The sequence below is a fragment of the Biomphalaria glabrata genome, chromosome 13 (assembly GCF_947242115.1).
Source record: "Biomphalaria glabrata chromosome 13, xgBioGlab47.1, whole genome shotgun sequence".
In the NCBI taxonomy this organism is placed as follows: domain Eukaryota; kingdom Metazoa; phylum Mollusca; class Gastropoda; family Planorbidae; genus Biomphalaria; species Biomphalaria glabrata.
The window spans coordinates 13,375,062-13,400,376 of record NC_074723.1 but is presented as its reverse complement, the minus strand read 5'-3'; the positions used below and the strand labels follow the sequence as shown (position 1 = coordinate 13,400,376).

At 34.0% G+C, this 25,315-nt stretch overlaps 2 protein-coding genes and 1 long non-coding RNA gene across 3 annotated transcripts in view; 2 read left to right on the top strand and 1 right to left on the bottom strand.

Annotated features, from left to right (window-relative positions):
- LOC106072911 (uncharacterized) overlaps positions 1–6,975 on the top strand; it is a 39,266-nt gene extending 32,291 nt beyond the window's left edge. The window contains exon 13 of the mRNA XM_013233366.2: positions 245–6,975. Within this exon, the coding sequence (XP_013088820.2) occupies positions 245–2,547 (2,303 nt within the window). The 3' untranslated portion in view covers positions 2,548–6,975. The remainder of the gene's footprint in view (positions 1–244) is intronic.
- Positions 6,879–19,491, bottom strand: LOC129922531 (uncharacterized). Its single transcript, XR_008774544.1, has 3 exons — positions 19,250–19,491; positions 16,168–16,247; positions 6,879–9,797 (listed from the first exon to the last, which is right to left on the bottom strand). It is a non-coding gene; the product is annotated as an uncharacterized LOC129922531 (long non-coding RNA).
- On the top strand, positions 10,824–20,353 carry LOC106072912 (signal peptidase complex subunit 1-like). The gene is made up of 4 exons (XM_013233367.2): positions 10,824–11,077; positions 17,456–17,515; positions 18,901–18,987; positions 19,609–20,353. The coding sequence occupies exons 1-4, from the start codon at positions 11,021–11,023 to the stop codon at positions 19,750–19,752; spliced, it is 348 nt and encodes a 115-aa protein (XP_013088821.2). The 5' UTR covers positions 10,824–11,020; the 3' UTR covers positions 19,753–20,353.
- Positions 20,354–25,315: the final 4,962 nt, after the last annotated feature.

Genomic DNA, 25,315 nt, shown 5'->3' with positions numbered 1-25,315 from the left:
GTGCTTGCAACTATAAAATTTGTATCAACCAGCTTCACATTTTTAATATCAAATATTACAAGTTTTTGAATAGTTTACCTTTTTATAATCATCTTCTTTTTTGAAGTAACGTCTGTATTATATAAGATAAGATAAACATTTTTTTTAATTGTTTTTTTTAGTCTGAATTTTATAAAATTTTTAGTACATAAAAATAAACATAAATTGATTACATCTTTTATACAAGTTATTTTATTTTGATTAGGTTCAAGGATAGACCTAGACCCCTTGCACAAACGCAGAGGAAGACCCCCAAAGTACCCAAAATATGATCTACCTATTGTCCCTAAAGTACATCTTACTGAAAAAGAAATAACAGATTCAACTATAGCATTTATGCATAACAGATGCCCAGAGAATAGCAGAATCATCAATGGCTTTAAGAAATTTGTTGTCCCTGAGTTGTGTCCAGATGAGAAGTGTCTTTTTAAAGGGAAGGATCATTATCACTGTGGACGCAAGTTTTGTCATATGTCAACAGACAGGATGGATGTTTTGAATGTGCATGCAAAGGAGTTCCACAACAACATCACCATTTTAGAAGGATATGAGTTTTTTGAGCGAATGGTGAACTGCCGTAGGCCTGTGTGTCACAACAACAGAATCAACCGCCATTTCCACTGTGTGAGGTCTCGATGTGACTACAGTTTTGTCAGACACAGCACTATGGCACAGCATAATAAGAAGCATCCAACTGTCACATCTGCTGTACTTTCTGCACCACTGACCAGGTCTGCTCCCATATCTTCTGTGGCTCATACTAAATCCACCCCTTCTCAATATGTACCCATAGCCCCAGCCATCAGCTCACCAACTTTGGCATCACCACCTGTTACTTTGAAAACTATATCCAACAGTTCTAAGAATACTATCAAATCATCTGGTACCTACTACCCTATTCCCGGCGTATCTAAGTTCAAGCTAACACCATCGCCATCTTCAAAAATAGCTTCTAGCAGGAAAACAATGTCTTCTAATCATCAGGTTATTGCAGGTCACCCCCTCTCGTCAGGGAGTAACTCTATCTTGACCCCTAATGGAGTTTGTCTAACATTATCCCCTATTCCTTTAATTGCACAGGGAACACCTTTGGCTCAACAAAATAATATTCTTGCAGGAGTGATTCCACTAACTTCACCAAATTTAGCACCAACATTTGTTAACATTTCTGGAAACACATTTTTGCCAACTGCACATGGTCAGTACCTTCAGCCAAGTGAACTACTCACGTCTAATGTCCTTCATCTTGTTCAAAACCCATCAGCTCCAGCTAGCAGTAGCACAAGAGAGACTGTCAATTTTCCAAATCGAACTAGTTCTGCTTTTCTCCAAACCAAGCCTGAAATCTCTGGCACCTGGTTAAGCTTAAAGAAGAGAATGTATTTCTCTGTTCAGCTCAATTGTGGGAGACCATTTTGTAAACTCAAGAAAAAAGACCATTACCATTGTTTAGATTGCAACCAAGCTTTCTCTGATCCTGCCAGACTTAGAACTCACTTGGGTAAACATGGTTTCAGGTTTCAAAAATCTGATGACAAAACTGACAATAAAGTTAGCCCCAATGCCCTGGACCTGAAAATTTCTACAAAGCTTGATGAGGACAAAGGAGTCCTCTCAGAGTCTGAAGATGACCCAGCTAATTCATCTCTTAATTTACAGCCATCTGTATTTGCTAGTATGGTCACTGCCACTGCTAAGAATGAAGATGCATCAGTAGCTGTGCCCTTGAATGGCACTAATTTTAATAATCAAAGCCCAGAGAGAAATAGTAAGAACACTAGTGATGAACATCTTCTTAACCTGTCATCAGTGGATGATAATTTAGAGGAAAGCAATGATTCTATTCTTAATGTTTCCTCCTCAAGCTTAACTCTCTGCTCATCACTTTCTTCACCTAAATCTGTCTCTAAGCGACCTTTTGATCAAACTACTGATGTCGATGCAGAGATTACTGAGCCAAAGCAAAGAAAAATGAATGGTTCAGAAGCAAGGATGGGGGATATTCCAGGAGGTTACAAGAGAGTGAGGTGCGGAGAAGACTGTGGCCATGTGCGTTGTGCTTACAGACAGACTGTAACGCACTACCACTGTACCCGGTCAGACTGCGGCTATGGCTTTAGTGATAAGTTACGCATCATGCAACATCAAGTCCGGCATGACCGTCTTGACGCCTTGATGGGAAATGAATTCCAGCAGTTCCGAGCGTCTGTCAGCTGTGAGAGGCCTAACTGTGAGTTCGATGAGAGGGCGTCCCACTTTCACTGTTTAAAGTGTATGTACTCTTGTGCTGACTCCAGTAAAGTGCCAGCTCATCGTAAATTCCATGCCAAACTTGATAAGATCAGCAGCAATGGCTTCATCAAGTATTCAGGGTCTGCCGACTGTCAGGTTGCTACCTGCTCGTACTTTCGCAAGCAGACTCATTATCATTGCACTTTTTCAGGTTGCAAGCATGCTGTCCTGGGTCCCTCCCAGATGGCAGCACATAAACTTAAGCATGATCAATGACAGTCATTTATATAGTCATATTAATCTCAAGCAATGCAATAAGTTAACATAATATAAACTTTGCTATTTATTCATGAAATCGGAGGACCATCAACTTGTGTTTATTCCAAATATCTTATAATCTTTTTTGTCTGATTTGAAGTAATTTAAATTGAATTGCACTGAATTCCTCATCAAAGAGTCATAAGTTATTTAATTTACTTTATAATAATAGTTTTTTTAATTGCTGTGTGCACATAATTGGTTTTGAAAACATTGCGTTGAACAAAACAATTTGTAATATGAAACTTAATACCTTTACAAGTATTTAACTTAATAGTATTTCTTCATTTCAAGTGAATTAGAAACTTTAGAGCTTTGATAAAAAAAAATATTATAATACTAATTAGAAGCTTGAATTTTATGCAGTAACTTTAAAATCAGAACAATTCAAATGTATATGTAGCACATGGCTATAGAAAAGTTAAAGTAAAGCTCATTTCTTCATCAAATTATGATCACTTGAATTTTTCAGATAACCATAATACTTTACTTGAAAATCAGATTTCAAAAAATGTAACTTGAACTTGGTTGGATTTGTGCATTCTTTCTTTTAGTACATGGGCATATACACTACTAGTTCAATTGTAATACATATAACACTGTGTGGACTTCTTTTTTGTGCTAAAATAAGGTATTAGTCTAGGAACTAACAGTTCAAACTCAAGTTTTGTTTTGTAATATAGAAAATTATTCACTCTTCTTTTGATGTAAAATGCTACACTATTATTGTTTGTATACTCTTACTTTCAAATGTGTTGTTGTAATGCAACTTGACGTCTAAACAAGCATAATTATTTGATAGTATCTTTATGGAGAAGCCGAAGAGCTAATCAGAAGTCAGGATAAAAATTAGAGATTTATATTCTGCATATTGAACCTATAGCAATATGTGTCTCTTAAATGTTATTTTAAAACTGTTATAGCAACTATAACAAATCTTTATCCAAGTAGATGTTTGTTTTTAACTTTTTTATTTATCTATGGCTCTATGCAAATGATTTGTACTGCTGATAAATTTTTTGTTTCACCTGATTGCTCTTTTTTTTTTAATCTTACACTGCTGGTGTACACAGTTGTTGTTTTTTTTTACTGCTGATTCAATTCTTTGATTTAGACTTTTGTTTTTCCTTTTCACACTGTTATTGTAAGATTTCTACTGCTGATTCAACTCTTTGATTTGGACTCATGTTTGTCCTTTTCACACTGTTATTCTAAGATTTCTACTGCTGATTCAACTTCTTGATAGGGACTCATATTGGCCCTCATAATTTTTATTTCTTGTGTAAATTTTTAAGAAGTGAACAAATATTTACATATTTTGATTTTAGATAATAATTAATGGTAAAATATATCAAATATTATACTGTCCCCAGACTGCTGATTTTTTTATATTTAAAAGAAATAAACAGTGTGCCATAATGCGTGTGCAGTGAAACAGAAACAAGTAAATAGTTAAAATTAAAACTATTGCAATATGCAAACGAATATAAAACATTATTTTTTTAAATCTTCTCCTCAGTAATTTTGTACTGCTGATATTTTGGTTTGGCTATTGATAATATTTGTACAATATTTGTACTTGTTGTTCAAAAGTTGTTACTTTCATTCATGTTCCTAATATGATATATATATCATATATATATAGGATGTTCCTGTAAATATTTTGGTATTATTTTTCTTAGTGATAGTCATTTGTTTGATTTTTACCCAAAACCTAATTTGATAGTTTTGTTTTTGTCTAAAAATTTATTATACAGTGTGTTATTTTGTAAATTATCTGTGAATCAATTTCAGTTTATTTGTGTAGTCTTTGCAGTATTCCTGAGCCACTGTTTGCCATATTGGTACTACATCGGCACTTTTTATGTGCGTTTAGTGTTAAATTGTGTTTAGAACCTTGTTTAGTGTCGACTGAATTCACTAATCACTTTATGTAAGCACACCTCAGTTCCATGAAAAGAAAACCATTGCTCTGATTATTCCTGACTTAGCCTTAACAATCATTCCATCCAGTTCACTATACTTGTTTGTCACAGCTGATGCTTGCTATGCATTCCTGACCTTTTCACATCTTTTATATAAAAAACTATATATATTTATAAAGTATATTATTCAAACTGCTGACTGTAATAATGAAATGTAGAGTTCCAGTGTGTTTTATTATTTTAATGTATATTTTGAATATATTTTATACAATGTATGTTCACTATTTATGTTGTTTTGAGTACTGCTGGAAAATGTTGTTTTGTACTGCTGAATCTGTTACTAGAACATAGTGTCTTGTTGTCTTAATGGTTGTTGACACAGAATTCCATTCATGCATTAATTTAACAAGCTCTTTTAATAATATGTAGTAAGTTGTTGTTTTTTTTAGGCATTCTAAAGAAAATGTATTTTTAATCATCTGAACATTGTGCAAAAAAAAAGTCTGAGGTTAGTATGGTTGGATCATAGTGTTAAGTGTTACCAAAACAACCAATTTTTTATTTTTATTTTGGGAGACTTAAGTGACAATAAAGGATGCAAAAAAAAAAGTATAATATAAGTATATTTAAAAATCTGATCCTCATTAATTGTGCAAGGCCTGTTTCAAAGCCTGACTGTTGTTACACTTAAATAATCATTATGCTTAAATCTTAATATTTAGAGCTTAACGTCAAACTGTGTATGTTGTATTTAGCAATAATAATTGTTGAAGTTGGAGGATTCATGGTAGAGATTAAATGATTTAAGCAAAGCTAGATTAAAGAATCAAGGTCTTACATTCTTAGCTTCTTTTGAAATTTACTTCTTTTATTTATGGATAAATATAAAAGATACTTCTCCTCTATACTTAATTGCGAACTATAACTGTATGATGGGAATGAATGTAAGATAACTATAATAACATATGAAATTATCTTTCTGAAACTATATTGATTTTATTCCGTGGTCTTTATTTTATGCTGCAGTCATTCTGTTTAGAAAATTACATTTAAGTGAGATGAGAATAATCCTATTATGTTGTGCTCTATACTTTCACCATGATGCTATAAATCCTTCAGTTGAATATTTGTCTCATATTTTCTATCACTGTGATTATTTTCTTTTGAATCAGCTGGAAGGTGAGCATAGTGAAAATGAAAAAGGTGGTTCCAGCTAGATGACTCTATACAAATCCTATTGGCACAATTTATGTGTTCTGTGGGCCAGGTTGTTGTTGTTGTTTTTCCAACATGCCAGGTTTTGAAAATTGTGGACGAAACTTTACATCTGTATTCTGTATAAATTTCATTCTCTTTTTTTTTAACTTAACACACAACCTCTGCATTTTATTTCATTGTCCTGCAAGTCTAAATGTGATTTAAAAGTGTTACATTTGGCTCCTTTGCATAATTACCTCTTTGAAACCTCAAGGTACCACAAAAAAAATGAAACTCAACCAGCAATTTGACCTTACACCTTTGGCATGGCAACCAAGAAATCTTTAACTTTCCATGATATTTGTCATATACTGGTGTTGACACAGTATAAATATCTAGTTTTATGAGTATGAATTTAAGTGTTTCTCCATAGTTTAGCAAGCCGTGTGTGGTTCTTTACATGCTTGTGTATACAACTTTTTAAAATGTTTTAACATTTTTCAATGGTACCTTTTAGAATTCACAACAAATGTTGTTTTTTAGGGATGTCATATTGAATAGGTGATGCTTCAGTTCAATATTACATTAATGTCTACGTTTAAATTTGCTTTGGGTTGTTTATACTATGTTTTATTCAATGTTTTATTCATTGGTTGTTACTAAGTATTTTATTGTTTGTACTGCTTTGTAATGAAACTAAATGCAACAAATATACTATATAAAACATTTCTAAATGAGTTTGTATCAGAGTATCAGTAAAAGCAAGCAAGAGCTCTTAACATTTTTCACTTATGAAATTCACTTGACACCAACACTCTTGGTCAGAGAAAAAGTTGCATAACAATAACATTTAAAACACTAAATTAACCAAAAAAAGACATACAGATAAAATTGTATTTCCATATGATAGGAAAAATGTGTACAAGAACAACTTCTTAATAAGGAGACATTTTTACATTAATAGGAATAGAACAGTTCAAATCTATATAATGAACTGAAAAATTAGAGATGTGTATATGTATTAAGAGTGTAAAAACTATAATATTATTTTGAGAAAGAATTTTTAAGCATTAAGGTTAAAAGAAACATTGTAATTTTTTTTTTGTTTAAAAAAATACATATTTTTTTTTAGTTTGTTGTTTCCTTGGCACAGATTGCAAAAAGCTTTTTGTTTCCTTTGCACAGATTGCAAAAAGCTGGCTTGGTGAAGGTCAGAAAGTTTGTGTTGGGTATGGTCTTTGTGGTGTGTTTGTGTGGTTTGGTACATACATATTTATACATTTTATTAGTATCCCAGAATGCCATGCCAAAAGCAGTCTTTTTTTTTCTCTTAGTTTCATTAAAGAAATATTGAATTCAGCATTCATTCAATTCTTGCTTAAAAAATGTTATGGACTAAATGGACATAAAAATTGTGGTGCATGTTTTATTGAACAAATCATACTTTACATATACATACATATACATGATTAGTGTCTTTCTAATTTTATTTCCCTAATTTACATTGACATAAACATGTCTCTACATTTTGTACAACTTCTATTTCTTTCTTTTTTATTACATCAAGTCAGCAGTTAAGTTGTTCATCCTTCTGGTTCATGGAAGCAAAAAAAAAATGATTGACATTATTTTTAATCATGCATTACTTATCAGAAAAGTATATGTAAATAATGCATCAGTCACATTGTAGTTTTATGTGAAATTTTATGTACCTTTAAGATTGGTTACTAAATTATATTGAAACAATCTTTGGATTTCAGAACTATGTTTTAGCTGAATTGGGTCAGTATCAAACATATGTATCAATTGCTTTTGATAATGTGCAAAACATAGTTTAGTTCATTATAACTCACTACTTGCTTGAACTTCTTTTGGTTAATAAGATATTGCATATACATTATCAGGAAATGTGTATGTTTCATATCTATTTATTTAAACCTAATAGGAATTTATTTTCATACAAATACAAGATTTTGTCTAAAAATGTCTCCTTAAATTTGACAAGGAAATTTGTGTAGAAATTCAGTTTCGTTACAAGGCAAAGGTCACATCTACTTTTTTTTTTAAATCAATTTATTTTTATTAAAGTTTGTGTCATGTAGACCTATTCCAGCCTCTATAATTTATCATTGTTTTATAATTAATAATAAGCAATGTTTTATGTGCAGTAAGGGATGCATGTACGGATCAATGTGGATCAATACACAATTTAAAATACAAATGAGTATACAAGTATTGAGTATAAATTAATGTAAATCTTCATTTCCTGAATTCCATTTAATGCCCTTTTTTGTTATGCATTATTATTAAGTTTCTGTAAATCTAACTTCTATTCCAGAAACAGGTTGTTATTGATATATTTATTTCTCTTAAGGTCTGATATGTTGGTCTCTTTAAGTTAAAGGAGATTTAAAAGAATCAAACTTCATCTGAATTATTCTTTTGAGTTCTACATATATATGTATTTTTTTTTAAATGTTTGACATGTGATAATTATTTATTTATTTTTTTTTTGTACATTAAAAGATAATTTTCAATTTAAAACAAAAAGATTTTGATTAAATCAGTGAAGATTCATTCTAAAGCTAATTAATAATTAATATGTTTTTGCAAAACGAAATATAAGAGAATGGATAATTTCAGTGCACTAACTAATTGGACCAACTGCATATTTAGGAGGGAACATTCTTGTAAACTTGTAATACAGAAAATGTTCATATAACCTGACAAGCCAGTTATTCGGATCAAAAGCATTATGTGCCAATTTAGTCCAAGTAACTGGAATCTAAAGTAACTGGAACAAAAAAAAATTGATTTTGTCTAGAACAAACAAAACAATGTTTGGTATAAATTCATAAATGTTGCTTAGTTTTCTTGTGGTTCTATTCCATGTGTTTCACATACACCAAATTAGACTGGGCTTTGTCCAATGTTAGAATTCAAAGATGTCAGTAGGGGTTTTTCATTGAATATTTAGCTTGTGAATTGTTTGGTTTTTAATGTAATTATTGATCAGAAGTGTTTTAAATGCTCTAAAGTGTGTCATTTGATTGTGCTTATGTAATGGAACACACTTGCATCACCTCAAACTGTTTTGTGGTTAAGTCAACATTTTTGTGGTACAACTTATTTCAAATGCATCGCTTCATGTGTTGTTTTTTTTAATTGTAAAAAAAAATGTTGATTCTAATATCAAACACTGTAATTAAGTTAGCATTCACCTAGGTATATTTTTTTTAAGTGGATTTATGTATTAGCTAATTAGTCAGGTAAATCTTTAATTGTGCATGTATCCAGATTTATTTTTGTTCTCTTTCAAATAAAGCCTAAAAGAACAACCAAAACAATATTCATTTCTTACTTTTTACTACTTAATTTTACATTCGTGCTAGCCACCGACCTGTGAGAACGTCTACATTACCTTAATTGAGCTAGTCCATTCACTTTTCACAGACATACACGTGACTTTATACAATTACCACGACAAAGAGCAGTGAAGTTCTTTGCAGCACATTTTGTATTTATTTCGAGACATTTTTTTTCCATTAGATCTTTATTTAATGCTAGTGTAAGTTCATTACATAGCCTAAGCATAGTAGTAGAAACTTCTTGTAAAATACAGATACAGGGTCGGCTTAGGAGGTAGTCAGTTTGGACTGCCGCCCAAGACCTTTCGTTTCAGGGTAGTGTAGATGATATTATTTAGCGTAACCTATATTCGGGTGTCTGCTCTCTGGACTGTCGTCTTGGTAGTTCCGGGTTCGAAGCCTGCTCGCCGTCCTACAGATCCTTGTTGAGATGAATGGGTTATCAAAACAGCTGACGCTAGCCAGTAGCCTTGCTTATCACCCACTATAGGGTCAATTCAGTCCTTGCGTAGGCCTCCCTCTAAAAAACAATAGAGTTCCTCGGTTTAACTTGTAGGAACCTACTCACCACGTTCGGAGTAAAGGAAGTCGAGGCATTTTGAAATCTGCTGCCATTTGGCTAAGTCCATGCATTAGAAGAGAACGGTGAGCTTATTTCTGATGGTGAAAGCCCGGCCTATAGATGGTCGCATTAAGGGGCGCTGAACCTCAGTTGAACCTGGCGTTTGATAACAAAACTAAATCTAGATTCTAAATCCTTTTTTTCTTTTAAATGACTAAAACAATCATAACTAATTATTGTTATTAGCATTATATTAGACCTAAAGTATCTGGCAGGACTCTGAAAGAGACAGTTGGAGAGCTCTCACGAAGGCAGCGGGACACACATTTGAGGCCCCAGAGGAAAGCCCTTGAAGAAGACAGGCGCAGATGACGTTAAACTTAGACACCCGGCGGACAACGACATTGTCTGCATCAAATGTAGAAAAATATGTATGTCGCAACTGGGTTTGCTTAATCATGTCACGTGTAAAAGAAATTTCTACAAATCAAATAAGAACATAAAACTAAAATGTTATTTAACCTTGGTTATGCTAATAATAGAATATACGTCGTCTGTTTGTGACCCCTCAACTCAAGAAGACATTAAGAAACTGAAACAAACACAAAATAGAGCAGTGAGACTCATAACAAACGAATATGCCTATTCACTTTTGATTAGAGTAACACGGTAACACCTTAAGTAAAGTAGCAAATACATAAAACATCTATACAAACGCTCCTTTTTCCCTGGTGCTATTAGTCTATTAGATTCTAATAATTAGAGCATGGAATGGGTTGCCTGAGCCAGCTAGGAAAACCAATGACTTGGTAGAATTGGTTAACATGCATGACTAGATTGACCTAGGAACAGGCGCAGAACGTAATCATCTTCTTTTTTGAACTTATGTCTGTATTTTATAAGATAAGAAGAAAGGAAACACTGCCCTCATCCCTAATCTTTGGAACCGAAGACTGAAGACATTGCCTTTAGGCTATTAGACCTAGATCTGTGTCTGTATCAATTTGAAAGAGTATTATTTGATTGACTCTTGAAAACTTTTAAAATGGATTTTGAAGATAACAATCTAGATCTAGATTCTAGAAATCAACTAATTAAGATCTGGAAAAAAAATATATACCTCAATGACATATTAATAATTAATTGAAATCTATTTAGAAGAAAATGCGAATATATTTAGCACAGTGGTTTCCGGCTTGTTAATGCTACGTTGACCAAGTTGTTTATAAACTAGATTAGAGATATAGATCTAGATCTACATACATAGACATAGACAGGTCTAGATCTAAACCTTATAGAATATCCAGATCTAGATATTGAATTTAGGTCCATAGACCTTTTATATCTAGGATCTAATTTAGATCTGTAAAATATCATAAATGGAATACATTCTTCCTTTCCTGCCAGAAAAAATAAAAAATCTTCCTATTCACATGGTAATTTTAATTAATTTATTTACTTCAAAATTTATTTTTTTTTAATCTTAAAATCTTAACTTAATCTATTCTAAATTCAAGATCTTCACACAGTACCCAGTAACCTAGAGGTGTTACATTTAAATTTATTTTAGACTCTAGATAGACATCTATATCTAGAACAAATCAAATACAAAATATTGCAATAATACTAATAATAGTAATTAAGTAATAATTAGATCTAGTCAATCTAGAATTTTATAATACATTATTACATAAAACACTGAACGGGAACCATAATTTACAAAAATAAAAAAACAGAACCTAATAAAATTTTCAGAAAGACAAAAAGAAAGAAGGCAAGAGGCATTACGTTTTTGTTATGTGAAGAGGCTCTTTTAATAAAACACAAACAAAATGTTAACGTCATAATAGATTATAATTAATTTAATGTTCATGAACACTAAAACCACTATTTTATTTAGTTTCTATTCCTCCATTTTGGTTCTCACCCTTTCAACATGCATTCGCACCATTCCACATTTACGACATTTACACTAACATGCGCACGTAATATATATATATATATATATTTCTAAGAATTTCTTATTCCATATAATATATATATATATATATATATATATATATATATATATATATATATATATATATATATTTTATGACTCTACATTGCACGTTGTCATTAGGTGTGAGACTGCGCACCATGAGACACGGGACAGAGACAGGAAATAAGTGTGGGAGTCAAAAGATGGCTGATGTAAACAAGTGTTGTTATTATTCGAATGTGTAATTGTTATCCGACTATTAGTCTATTATTAAATTGCTGTTTTACCTATCACTTTCGTTGAGGTTCTTTGGGCTCGCTGTAGGCAGAGTTACAGCAATTGGTATCAGAAGTGGGATTCTCAACGAAAGTGGGAACAAGGTCATTGTACACGACGGTTACAACATTTTTTTCTCGGATAACCCAACGTAAATTTTGGTAGGCCAACGTAAGAAAGATACTGGATGGCGTCAACGAAAACACTTGGTCAGCTTTCATTGATAGAACTTAGACGAGAACTCAGATGCAGAGAGCTGAAGGTAAGCGGCAACAAAGAGGCGCTCACGGAGCGTCTGAAGCAAAGCATCATAGATGATGAACAGGATCCGGACACCTATTTATTTGAAATAGAACCCGATACGGCGGAGATTTGGAAATCGATGAAAGAGCATATAAAGGAAGATCTGAAATTGGTGAAGGATGAACTTAAAAATGAATTAGGTAATAAACTTAGCTCTATAGAATCCGTTGTGTTTGGATTGAAAAAGGATATGGACGATTACAAACAACAATTAAGAGATGAGATAACTGAGCTCCGGTCGCGGATGGTAGAAGATGTTGATTCTAAAATTCAACAATTACGAAATGAAATGAAGGCGGAGCTGCAAAAGAAACAAGATGCGGGTGCCACTGTGACTGAAATGACGGGGAAGATTAAATCACTGGTGTTTGACGGCTCTGTGTCTTGGTCGGTGTATCGATTACAATTCGAGGCGGCGGCGCAAATCAACAGATGGGATACTCAAGCAGAGAAAGCAACTGGTCTTATGTTGGCACTCAGAGGAAAGGCAGCCGAATTGTTACAGACTATGACGGATCGGACGAACTACGATGCCATGGTCAAAACAATGGAACTACGATACGGCAATGAACACCTGCAGGAAGTTTTCAGGATGCAATTAAAGAATCGACAACAGAAGAGCGGAGAGACATTACAGGAATTAGCAGCAGACGTAGAACGTCTCGCCCGTCTTGCCTACCCATTGGCAACACAGGAACTTTTGGATGTTCTGATCACAGATGCTTTCATAGATGGAATGCGAGATTCGGAACTTAAGAAGGCCGTCTGAATAAGCGGAAAACGGAAAATCAACGAAGCCCTCATCTATGCCATGTCCTACGAGGCGGCCGAAGTTTCAGCGAGGAACATACACTATTGTCGGACGTTAAATGTGGCGGAAGAGGAGGATCTGCCGAGGCTGATTCGAAGAATGGTGGAAAAGGCTTTAAATGAACGGGAACATTATCAGACCTCAAGGCGTAGTAGAAAGACTTTTCGTTGTTGGAATTGTAACACTCCAGGTCATGCACGGAGGGATTGTAACATGTTGTTCCAAGGCCAAGGCCGTACATCAGAACGTCAAACGCTACGATTCCACGGGTTTAGGGAGCAAGAACGGGCAGCCCAGGAAATCGGAACTCCGAGAATGAAGACTCCTTTCAGAGTGTTAGAGCAAAGCGGAACCTTGAGAGTGCAGGGAAAGATTGGCGCTGGTTCTTATAGGTTCCTCTTGGACACAGGGGCTACGCGGTCGATAGTTAGACCCAGTCTGATCGGAGATCAGGAAATAATACGAGTGAATGGCTACACTCTTAAAACGGCAGGTGGCGAACTGTTACCTATACTAGGACAGGTACGGCTTAATTTTGAAATAGGAAGTCAACCATTTAGTCATGATTTTCTGATCGCCAATGTTGTCGACGACTGCATCCTTGGTCTGGATTTTATGCAGGAATTCGGTTTATCTCTAAACATTGGAAGTGGAACTGTACAATATGGACACATAGAGTTCCCATTGCTTGATGATGGTGTGGAAGGCATTCAGGTGAAACGAATCGAACATACGACCATACCAAAATGGTCTAATCTGTCAGTAAACAGGTATCATAAAAGGGACAAACTGAAGTGGAACAAACTGGAAGGCCAGCTACATACTAGAAGAGCGGAGATTGCAACATCAACCAATCATTGTTGTGGCTATACGGGTAGTTACAAGGAAAGTGTTGGTGGTGGCAGCGCCGTCGATGATCATAATGACAAATCAGATGCGTCTAGCTTTCAAGATAAAGAAAGTGGCAACCTTTTTAACGATAAGCGCAGACCCGAAAAGAAAACGCTGGATGGAGAAACTAGAGGATTGACCTATAGGCAGAGTGAAACTATTGCTTTCGATGTCCGTGATACGAGTGCTTCAATGGGCATGACCAAATCAGACAACGTTGGGTCTGCGTCCAATACTCCTGTTTGGCTACCAGTACTAACTGCAGACAGAAATTTAATAAGAACTGTACGGGCGGCACCTCGAATGAACAATACAAATACCAGAAAAACCATCAACAGGTCTGTACTTGACAAACGTGTGTACGTCTGCCTTCACAAAGCAGAGTAAAAGATGAATCAATTTCAGCGGAAACTGGACACTGATAATGTGGTTAATGGACATGTGTAGAAAGGCCTACCTTCTGGAGATAGCGGGAAATGACTGTGTGTTTTATAGCCTGGCCTCCAGTGGAACTATAACTTTCTTGCCAGAACTTCATCTGCACTGACAATTCCACTGCCCTGTCGAAAATCTGGTCATGTTCGGGACGAACATAACTAAGGAGGGGGCAGTGTTATGACTCTACATTGCACGTTGTCATTAGGTGTGAGACTGCGCACCATGAGACACGGGACAGAGACAGGAAATAAGTGTGGGAGTCAAAAGATGGCTGATGTAAACAAGTGTTGTTATTATTCGAATGTGTAATTGTTATCCGACTATTAGTCTATTATTAAATTGCTGTTTTACCTATCACTTTCGTTGAGGTTCTTTGGGCTCGCTGTAGGCAGAGTTACAGCAATATATATATAGAGAGAGAGAGAGAGAATATAGATCTATATGATATTTTATTATATGCTAGGACAAATTTGTACAAGTGCTTCTTCTTTCCTAGAGAATGGAATGGGTTGCCTGAATCAACAAGGAAAACCAATGCCAATGACTTAGCAGTCACTAATTAACATGCTAATTAGATTGACACATGACACAATTATATTCTTTTTTTTTGTAAACTATAAGATGAGAAACTAGAGTTCTAGTTCTTGATAGACAGATCTATAATAATTATATATATAAAGTAAAATGTAAGGAGTAGGTATTTTCCGAATAGAAATCAAAATGGTTTGACCAATCTTGATGAAACTTTGCACAAATGTTCCTTGGGTGCTAACTGGAACAGTGACGTATGTATAGTCTATAGTAGCCCTTAAACAAACTAAAGACCTTCAAAAAAAAAGTTGCCCAACTCTATGAAAGTATTAGAATTTGATGAATCAAGGCCATGTTTACCATGTTTAGATTGAAAGGATCTAGATCTAATTTTTAAAACAACACTTTGCACAGATAGTTTTTTACTTTGACACATATGAAAATACAAAATATAGTCTATTGATTTCATTATTTAATAAAATTGACCTTCAAATTTGTGTTTCAAAAGCATTTTTACATTCATAAATTCGTTCCTTATATCTGCGAATTTAGAAGTCCTGACGTACATTCTTTCATTAGACAAGACCGAAATGTTACACATCTCTCTATTTCTAGGTCTAAAATCTAATTCAACTCTAAGATGATAAAACTTCCCTTTACAAAGATAGTTTTATACTTTAACACATAAACATACTAATTATAATTATAGTCCATTCATTTCATATTTTAATCAAATTAACATTCCAATTTGTTTTCCATTTTTCATACATTCGTTCGCTATAGCTGCTAAGTCGTATTGACATACATTTTAATGGTTCCATTCATGATTCCGTACATCTAACAAAAAGGTCATGCATGCACAGAGCGAAGCCTCCACGCACGCGCAGAAAGAACTCTATCCAAGCCAATATTTAACTCTAGATTAGTCTAGATCTAGGCTATCTCTAACTCAAGATCTAATTCAAAGATGATAGATCTACTTTATATTTAAACACATGAACATACAAAATAAAGTCTATTCATTTCATATTTTAATCAAATGTATGTAGGCTTACAAGCAAATGTTTTATTTGAAAAACTTGATTTAGGTCGATTAGCTATTTTGATAGCTCCATTCATACTATTTTTACATTCACGCATTCACTATACTTATAAAAGTATTATTTCGTTTAATTGTTTACAAAACACTCTCAATGACTATATCGACAGTGATACGCAAATTAAGACCTGCAGGCCACTGCTAACATATGGCTAGTCATATATAAAAACACTATTTAGTAACTATTAAAACCAACCTGCAAATCTCCTCACATCTCTAACAAGACTAAAATAAGACTCTTTAACTCTAATGTCAAGGCAGTAATACTGTATGGTTCTGAAACATGGAGAACAACTGAAGCAACAATAAAAAAAAAAAAGTACAGACCTTCATTAACAGATATGTCTGAGAATTATCTTAAAAATACACTGGTATGACAAAATAGAAAACACAAAACTGTGAGAGAGGGGTGGACAGAGAAATATAGAGGTGCAGATCTTAGAGGGAAAGTGGAGATGGATTGGTCACACCCTTAGAAAAGATACCAACAAGCCTTAGAGTGGAACCCCCAGGGTACAAGATGTAGAGGAAGACCAAAAAGTATGTGGTGACGTAGTGTACTAGATGAAGCTGAGAGGACAGGAAAGAGACATTAAAAAAAACTAGTAAGAGACCATGGAGAGTGGCATGTTTTTACTGAGACCCTATGTTCCATGAGGAACACAAAGGAAATTTGATGATGATAATAGTAACTAATATTAGTATTATTATTAATCTGCATAATTTGTACATCTCTTTAAATACTTTTTACCATCTCCATCCTCCCACCTTTTTGGAACCAACCAATCCTTTGTGCGCGAGGAATTTCTCAACCACTCGTTATGAAATGGAATTTCAGTCATTAATGTGCCGCCATGACCTTATGATGCAAATATTCAACCAATGACAGAATTGTTTTTATTTTTTTTTTTTCAAAATGGCCTTGCACTCTTCCACTCAATGATCTAGAAATTCTAATGTCTGTACTTAGAAATTAAGATTATTATTTCATTACTTGACTTCTACAATTATCTTATTACTGCATACCATTTGCAGCTATGTTTCAGTCATTTTAGAGAAGATCAAAGTGATACTTTTTTTTTGTTGTTAGGCCTATTTTCTGGATCTTGTAGGTCATAAATAACTTTATATATATAAAAAATGTAAACTTAAGTTCCTTCTGAAAAGGAACACTAATCAGTTTCCAAGAGATAATTTTGAGTAACTAAACTAAAATGTAAGGCTAAGGTTTTATGTGAAAAGCACATTCTTATTTCATGTTCTAGCAAATATATCTTTGAACTTCATCTTCATGATTAGTATTACAAATATCATGACAAAATATTGATTGAATTTAAATGTAAAATTCCACCCATAACCTTGGGCAGTAGAAACAGATGATCTTTACATCATCTGCCCCATAGATCACAAGGTCTGAAAGGGGTATTTTACTACTCATATCAAGGTATATATTGTCATTTTTTTTTTTGTTGTTTTTTTTTTAGGATTTTGATGGTCAGAAAAGAGCAGAACGTTATTTTCAGATTATCATTATTCTTTTTGCAGTGAGTACTTTTGTCTATTTCTTGTTTTTACTTTTTTTTTTTCTTAAATGCATTTTTGAGTTTTTCAATATTACTATTTTTAATTGTAACATATTTACTAATCATAACGGGATACTTTAATCACTTTTTTGTTAGCATTTTTTTAAAAGAATTTGTTACATTTTAAGTTAAAGGAATTTTCCCCCTCTATGTCAAAAATATTTGTTTCTTCAGTAACTAAACTTTGTGTAGAATGTTGCATTAATTATTTCACAATAATTTATCCAGATTAAGTACCAATGTTTCTTTTTTTTTTATTGAAACAGAATTAAAGAATCACAATACTGAGACAAGTTTGCTGGTTTTCAAAATGTTTACTGTGCCTGGAAATTGTTTTATTAGAACTTGAATATGTACACTTGCACTTTTATCTTTTGGGTTTCAACGCTATAAAATGAAAGACATTACACCACTCTCAGTAAAACAATATATTATATTGTAATTCAACTGGGCCACTTGTTTTACCCATCACCACCTTCATATTTCTTCCTAAAAAGAAATTTAGCAAGTTGTTTGCCAAGTTCTGTTATATTGATTACAATACTGACAAGCTTTAATAAATCTTAAAAAGTCTTCTAAAGCAACCATTGATTAATGCCTGAACTATTCCTATTTTGTCTTAGTATTTCTCCATATCTATGCTTCTTATGGAGGCGTGGTGGCTGAGTGATAAAGTGCATTGCTTCTTTGTGCTCAAATCTTGGTGAAGGCTGGATTTTTAATTCTTTATGGGGCGCCCAGCTCTAATGGGTACCTGGAATTAGTTGGGGGAAAAGTAAAGGCGGTTTGTTATTTGTTGTCTGCATGACACCCTCATAAACCATGGGCCACAGAAACAGATGATCTTTTATCATCTGCTCTATAGATCACAAAGTCTGATAGGGGAGCTTTACTTTTTTTTTACTTATGTTTCTTATAGAAATATTTTTCAGACAATTTTTTTTACTACAGTACCCAACTAGTTATATTATACAGTTGATAATCTCATACATTTTACTAGTACTTGGTCTGAAAATAATAATGATTAATGTGAAAATTTAAAAAAGAGGACATCCTTTTATCTTTAAAAGCTTCCCAGAATTGCTTTGTCATTTACCAACCTCTGTTAATAATATTTCATTACATAGCAAAGATCTGTAGAACTTCAAGATAAATGAGATAACACAATTCAGGCTGTATAGTATGTAGTAATATTTCATTAGCTAGGACAACTTAAAGTTGCCATGGCATGTTTTAAAATTTGCCCTTAGTATATAATATACTGTTATCATAAAATCATCATCAAAAATGTATGTCACTATATTTCTTTAGTGTTTGAAATAATGTGTACTTTTATTTCCTTCCAGGTTGTTGGTTTTGTTTGGGGTTATATAACTCAGCAGTTTTCTCAAACATTGTATATCCTCTTTGCTGGAGTTACAGTGTCTGCATTGGTAAGAGAGTAAACTGGTGTGACAGTCATTTAGTGAAAAAGTCAATTTTGACAATGATAACAATAGAATTGACAGTGTCACAACTATTTTGAAAGTCATCTAATTTAGTTGTGGAAAAAAACTAACTTCATTATGACTTTCACTAAATAACTGAATTTGTCATATATAGTTTATGACTTAATGGATGTTTATGAAAATGTTAAAAACAGTCAATAGGATTAATCTAAATTGGCTGATATAAAAAAAAATAATTTTAAATTACCCTGATTTTAATTTAGAAAGAAAAGCAAGCTAAGTTCCCCTTCAAGATCCAATAGTTTCTGTGATAAGCATTTCACAGTGGTGGTTAATTGTCAAGCTGCTGCCTTTTCTGAAGATTTGGGGAGGTATCATTGTAGAGATCATGAGACTAAATTCATTCTTACAATCTGCAATAAAAGTTCTGGTGTTTAAGAAGTGGAGTTAGAATATAGTCTTAATAAATTTAAACTTTTTAGAAGTCTATCCAAGTTCAACGTAATTGTTTTAAAATACTTTATTGTTACTGTTCACATGTATTGTTTTTTGTAATGCCTTCAATTAGAATTTTATTTTTTTTCTTCATACCTTCAAACAATTAAGTTGACTCTGATTCCATGGAGCATTTATAGACGCAAACCCCTTCAGTGGCAAGCTGTCTTGGATCAAGCTTCTAAAGGAGCATCTCAACAAGGATCTGCCAACATGACACAGTTGAAAACTAAAAAGAAAAAACTGAAAGATTAAAGTTACCATATTTAACATTTTCAAATTATTCACTTTTTATTAAAAGCTTAATCCTTTATTATTGGAATGTTCAGTTCCAAAACTAAAATTCCAGAGCTTCTTATTGTTTTAGTAAATGTAATAATTAATAGAGTCCAGTACTGCTATGGAAGTATTTTCATCTTGATGACATTGCTGTCCTAGTCATATACATTGATGTTCCAGTTATTGTTTTTAAATCATGAGTACTTGCAGTGTAAGGTTCAATGCACAAAATAATCATCATAAGAGAACTAGACCTAATAGATTGTCCTGTTGTGAATCAAAAAAATGTTTGCCTTTTAGTTTATATTATTGTTATAGCATCAAAGCATTTTGTTTGGTTTATTAATTAATAATTTGGTAAAGGGTGCTTTTCTAATTAAAATTACATGTTAAAAATTGTTTATATTTTATGAATATTGTGGTAATTTTTTTTAATTTTTTTTTTCATTTTTTATTGACTATTTATTTAATTAATATTGTTGATGAAAAAAAATTAACACAAAAAATTTATGAATTAAGTGTTGATGTTTATTGAATATTTCTTTTCATTAAAAAAAAAAAAGTTTATTGCACTAGCTAGACCACGTTATGCTTTTTCTAAAAGCTAAATATATTTGTGCAGTAGAGAATTGCTAAAAAAAAAAGTGATTGAAATATTATTTTTGTTTTTATTTTAACTGCATATATATATATATATATATATATATATATATATATATATATATATATATATATAACAAAATTAATACTGGGCTAGCATGTAGACCTATATTCACACAAATTATATACAGTTCTCAGAAAAAAAATAAGGTGCCAATGGAGATAATTTCAAGTTTATAATTTTCTCATAATCCTTTCCAATTTTTTATTATTTAAATCTCTGCTGCAGACATTTTTTTTTAAATTAATTTTTTATTTAAATGAAATATTTAAAAAAAAAAAAAAAACGAGCTTAGATTTTGTAAGGACTAAAAAAAATACTGTGTTGACCTTCCTTCTAACCACAAAAAAAATATTTTTAAATTCAATTTCCGACTTCCCTCCAAAGTATACCACAGAGTTGAAGATAATCTACTTCCTAGTCCAAATCTCCCGCATGACGACGGGGGATGGCAGCGGGAAGGGTATGAACCCGAGACCATCGAGACGACTGAAGAACAGTCCAGTACGCATACCGCACGGCCAGATTTAAGTGCGCCAGCATGTTTGGATTAAATTCTGAGAATGTCCAATGGTAGCGCAATAAATAACGTGATGCTAGAACAAATGAACGCGCAGACTTAGCAAGAATTCTATCGATTTTTCAGTCATTTGCCCCCCCCCCCCCCCCCCCCCCCCCCAAAAAAAAAAAACCGCGCATTTCTTATGACAACACAGAAACTTTATGCGCCGAATAACGGTCAGTTTTTAGGCTGGTTGAGATGCTTGACATTCAAATCAACCATACAAGAACTTCTTCGACGGATTAAGAACGCCGAGGCTCACGACCAGAACCTCAGATATAGGATTCAAAATGAGCTCATGGATCTGATGGCATATTTTCCCGTCATCTTTGATTGACTGTACGCTTGATTTTAGCCACGAAAGCAGAGGTGTTTTTTTTAAATAGCCTTTTGTGGACGTATCAGATTCAGAAGTTGAAATGAAGAGTGAGATTCAGAAGTTGAAATGAGGTGCACTTTAAGTTCACTTTATGTGGTTAAAAAGCCAGTACTTACGTAAGGTAGTATACACACAGAAAATACTGTGGGACATTTTGCTAACTAATAATACTAAAGCCTGTGTGATGAGCACTTTGCTGTACGGAAGCGAAACATGGTCAACTTACTCATGGCAGGAAAAAAGCTGATTGTCTTCCACCTCCGATGCCTAAGGCGGATCTTTAAAATAAGGTGGCAAGATAGAATAACCAATGAGAAAGTGCTACGAAGAGCAGCAGACGGATAGACCACGTTCGTAGAATGCCAATATGTCGACTTCCACAAGACATTTTGTATGGCGATCTAGCAGGAGAACCGCTGGTCGCCTACTTTTACCGTGTACGGATGTATGCAGATGCAACATGAAGCTCTTCAAAATCGACACCTAGCAGCTGGGAAAAGTGGCACCGGATAGATCCACTTGGAGAGAGAGAGCATAAAAGAAGGGTCTCGAATTGCAGATGCCATACACAACAGCAGCAGAAAGAAGGGTGAAAATGCAACGGCGTCTGGTGATTAGGCCTACATATGCCCAGCCTGTGACCGCAGCTGTGTATCAAGGATTGGCCTCTTTAGTCACACAAGACGTAAAATGCCACAGGCAGACAGATATGATATATATAATATATATATATATATTGTCAGCCCTTACGGCTCAGGACCCCGCGCACTGCTAAAGTCTCATCTGACGTAAATGGACCTGAAAGCGAGGCTTTCTTTCTCATGTCTAAAGCCACTTCGTTTCTTTGGCTCTCTGTAAGGTTCGTATAAACACACAGTCTGTCTCCATGCTGTCCAATCTTGTGATATTTCCTCTTTGCCTGTAGTTCTCAGATCTCGCTTTATCTGTAAGCTCAGCACAAACATGACCTATGAATTATAAACAGTATTACCATTGAGACTTAAACTCTACAAACTCATTGGTTTTCCTTGTTATTTCATGCAACCGTTCCATGCTATAATGACCGTAGGAAAAACGAGCGCTTGTACGAATTTGTCCTATAATATGTGTTTTTTTTTCCTTAGTACCGTTACATGTATTATATTAGGTTGTGTTTTATAAGTTATGATCATATGTCTATGGTTATGATTCACGTATAGGCCTATGTATTATTGCTATTTTACTTTTTTAGTCTTCGGTCCTGAAGGCAAAACTTCTATTGGTAGGGGTTGGAGGCATTGCAATTTTTTTAGGTAGGCCTACTTCCTATATGTTTTCTGAGTTTAAAAGTGAATTTTATGAACAAAAATATGCTGTAATGACTTGGGTATGTCAGATAGCCAGTATTGTCAAAGAAATATAAATTATTAATATAATAAAACTTGAATCGGATTCTAATCTTTATTAAGGCCTAGTTTTCAATTAAGTAAAATTTGGGATTAAGTACACAAGAGGGGGGCAATGTCGTCGATAATTTAAAACCCTTAATTTTGCTAGATTCTTTTATTTTGCTATAAATATCTTTTGGGCGGACTTATAATAATGTTTTTTTTCTTTTAGTTCCTAATAAATAAAATACTCGAAAATAACACAAAGGCATATTTTTTAGTTTTCCATATAAGCAAGTACAAATTGATACAAGGGCGGCGTTTTCTCTAGTGCCATCAGAGCATGGGAGCCTTGCCTAAATCAGCAAAGAAAACCAATTAACACGTTACCCACGACAATATTAAAATATGGATACGCTTATGGCGTAGGCTAAATATATTCTATTTAGGTACTTCTGTAATTTATAAGATAAGAGTTAGTTTTTTATTGTTCTGTACCTAATGCAACTGCCTGGCCCATTTATCACTATGAGCATTGTTGGTCACCTTTCACCTCTCATTTGTGACAAGGAAGAGAAAAATCCCCTTGTCTTTATAGTAAGATACATTACAAATAGGGGCCTACAGTCAGACGTTTCACCTTACGTATATCTAGAGCTAGATTACTATCCAGTCGACTTCCGAGTGTAAATGGTTCATGCTTCTTCACACGACTGTGTTGAACAAAGGTGAGACAATTCACGTCGGTGACCTATTGTAACTGGTTCGCGTTTCTTCACATTGTGTTAACAATCAAACTATCCCTCTTCATGTGCTATGGCTTGGCGAACGATAAGCAGTTTTGATAATAAAAGGGAAAGACAAACCATTTATCCGAATGATTTTAAGAAATTATCAAGCAGCTTAGCAGCCACATTTAGAACATCAAGGCGCTTAGAACCTACTCATGTAGAAAGGGGACGCAAATGTTTAGAACTCTCAAATCACTGACGGATCCAGAAAAAAAAAGAGGAGCGATTGCAGTCCCTCCCCCCACCCCGTCCACAAGGGGATGGCATTCTAAAGGATGACTACAAAAGCTTCAAGCAAAGTGTTAAATGATGATTTAAAGTATTTAATTCACAATATAAATTTCTCTGAATATTCACAATTAACATCTAAATAATTTAGTCTTGTTCTTTAAGGCGTGGAGTATGTTTGATTACGACTAAGTGTGCAGGCTTTGTACAACTTGTAGCCTATAGGCTACTAGGTAAAAAGTTGATACAAAAGATGTATATTATTGTGTTGCATGAATGGCGAAAGAAAATATGTCTATTATGTGATCAAGGCAAATACGACTAAGAAGGAACCACTTGACTAGATATTGATAAATCTGATAACACGTTTTGTTGTGAGGATCGTGGAAAACACAATTTATCATATTAAATAAGGCTTCAGCGCAACTATACAGCAATTATACATAAAACACTGAACCATAATCTTCAAATACAAAAACAAAATTTAATAAAATACTCAGAAAGACACAACGATAAAGGCACATTCCTCATCCCATATGCTAGGACAAATGTGTACAAATACTCCTTCTTCCCTAGTGCTATTAGAGCATGGAATGGGTTGCATGAGCTAGCCAGGAAAACCAGTGACTTGGCAGAATTTAAGTCATTGGTAAATATGCATGACTGAATGCATGACGCGTAGGGCGTAATCATCTTCTTTTTTGAAGTAACGTCTGTATTATATAAGATAAGATAAAAACTCATTTTTGAATTGTCGACAAATATTTCGCCATTGGAAAAAAAAAAGTATACGCGTAGGCCTATATAATATCCTGATCTTGAAATTGAACTATATAATCAACTCAGTGGGTCTATAGGCCAAGTAGGAAATGGAGAAATGTGGCTTATAACTTCGAGATGTAGGCCTATATTTTGATAGCGCATCCAATTAACCTATATATATGTCCGTATAGCATTAAATTTATGAGGACCTGTCCTTGTTACTTAAGCCCCACAATACCTTCCTCTGTATATGTATTACGGCATATGCTATATACACATAGACTATATATTTACTGTCTATACAGTGGCGTAGCATCCATGGCGTGAAGGGGTTCAATGAACCCGGGCCCACGACCATTAGGGGCCCACAGCCGAAGGAGTAGCAACAATGGCGTAAAGGGGTTCATTGCACTTGGGCCCATGACTCTTGAGTAGTTGGAGTGAGAACTTGCTTATGACACTCAACCCAGTCATCAAGGAATGCTCTAAGACAGTGTTTCTCAAACTGTGTGCCGCGGCACACTAGTGTGCCGCCGAAGATTTGCAGGTGTGCCACGGGAGTTTTCAGAACGCCACACGTGCAGCGTTACACAGGTCTGCCTACTATTAAATGTTTATTTTACATTGCGACGACATCCCCACTTGCAACGACCAGTAATAGTAGTGGATCGCTCCATAGTGACGGAAAGGGGTGTTAGCTCTTCAGGTTATGGAATTGTCCACTATACATATATCATTATAATGACTCAAATGTAGGCCGCCTTAGCAGACGCACAGCAGTTCTTGAAT

Coding starts and splice junctions, on each gene's coding strand:
- LOC106072912 (XM_013233367.2), top strand. CDS start 11,021: ATGGAATACATTCTTCCTTTCCTGCCAGAAAAAATAAAAAATCTTCCT. Junction 11,078..17,455: donor AAAATCTTCCTATTCACATG/GTAATTTTAATT, acceptor TTTTTTTTTTAG/GATTTTGATGGTCAGAAAAG. Junction 18,988..19,608: donor GAGTTACAGTGTCTGCATTG/GTAAGAGAGTAA, acceptor CAAACAATTAAG/TTGACTCTGATTCCATGGAG.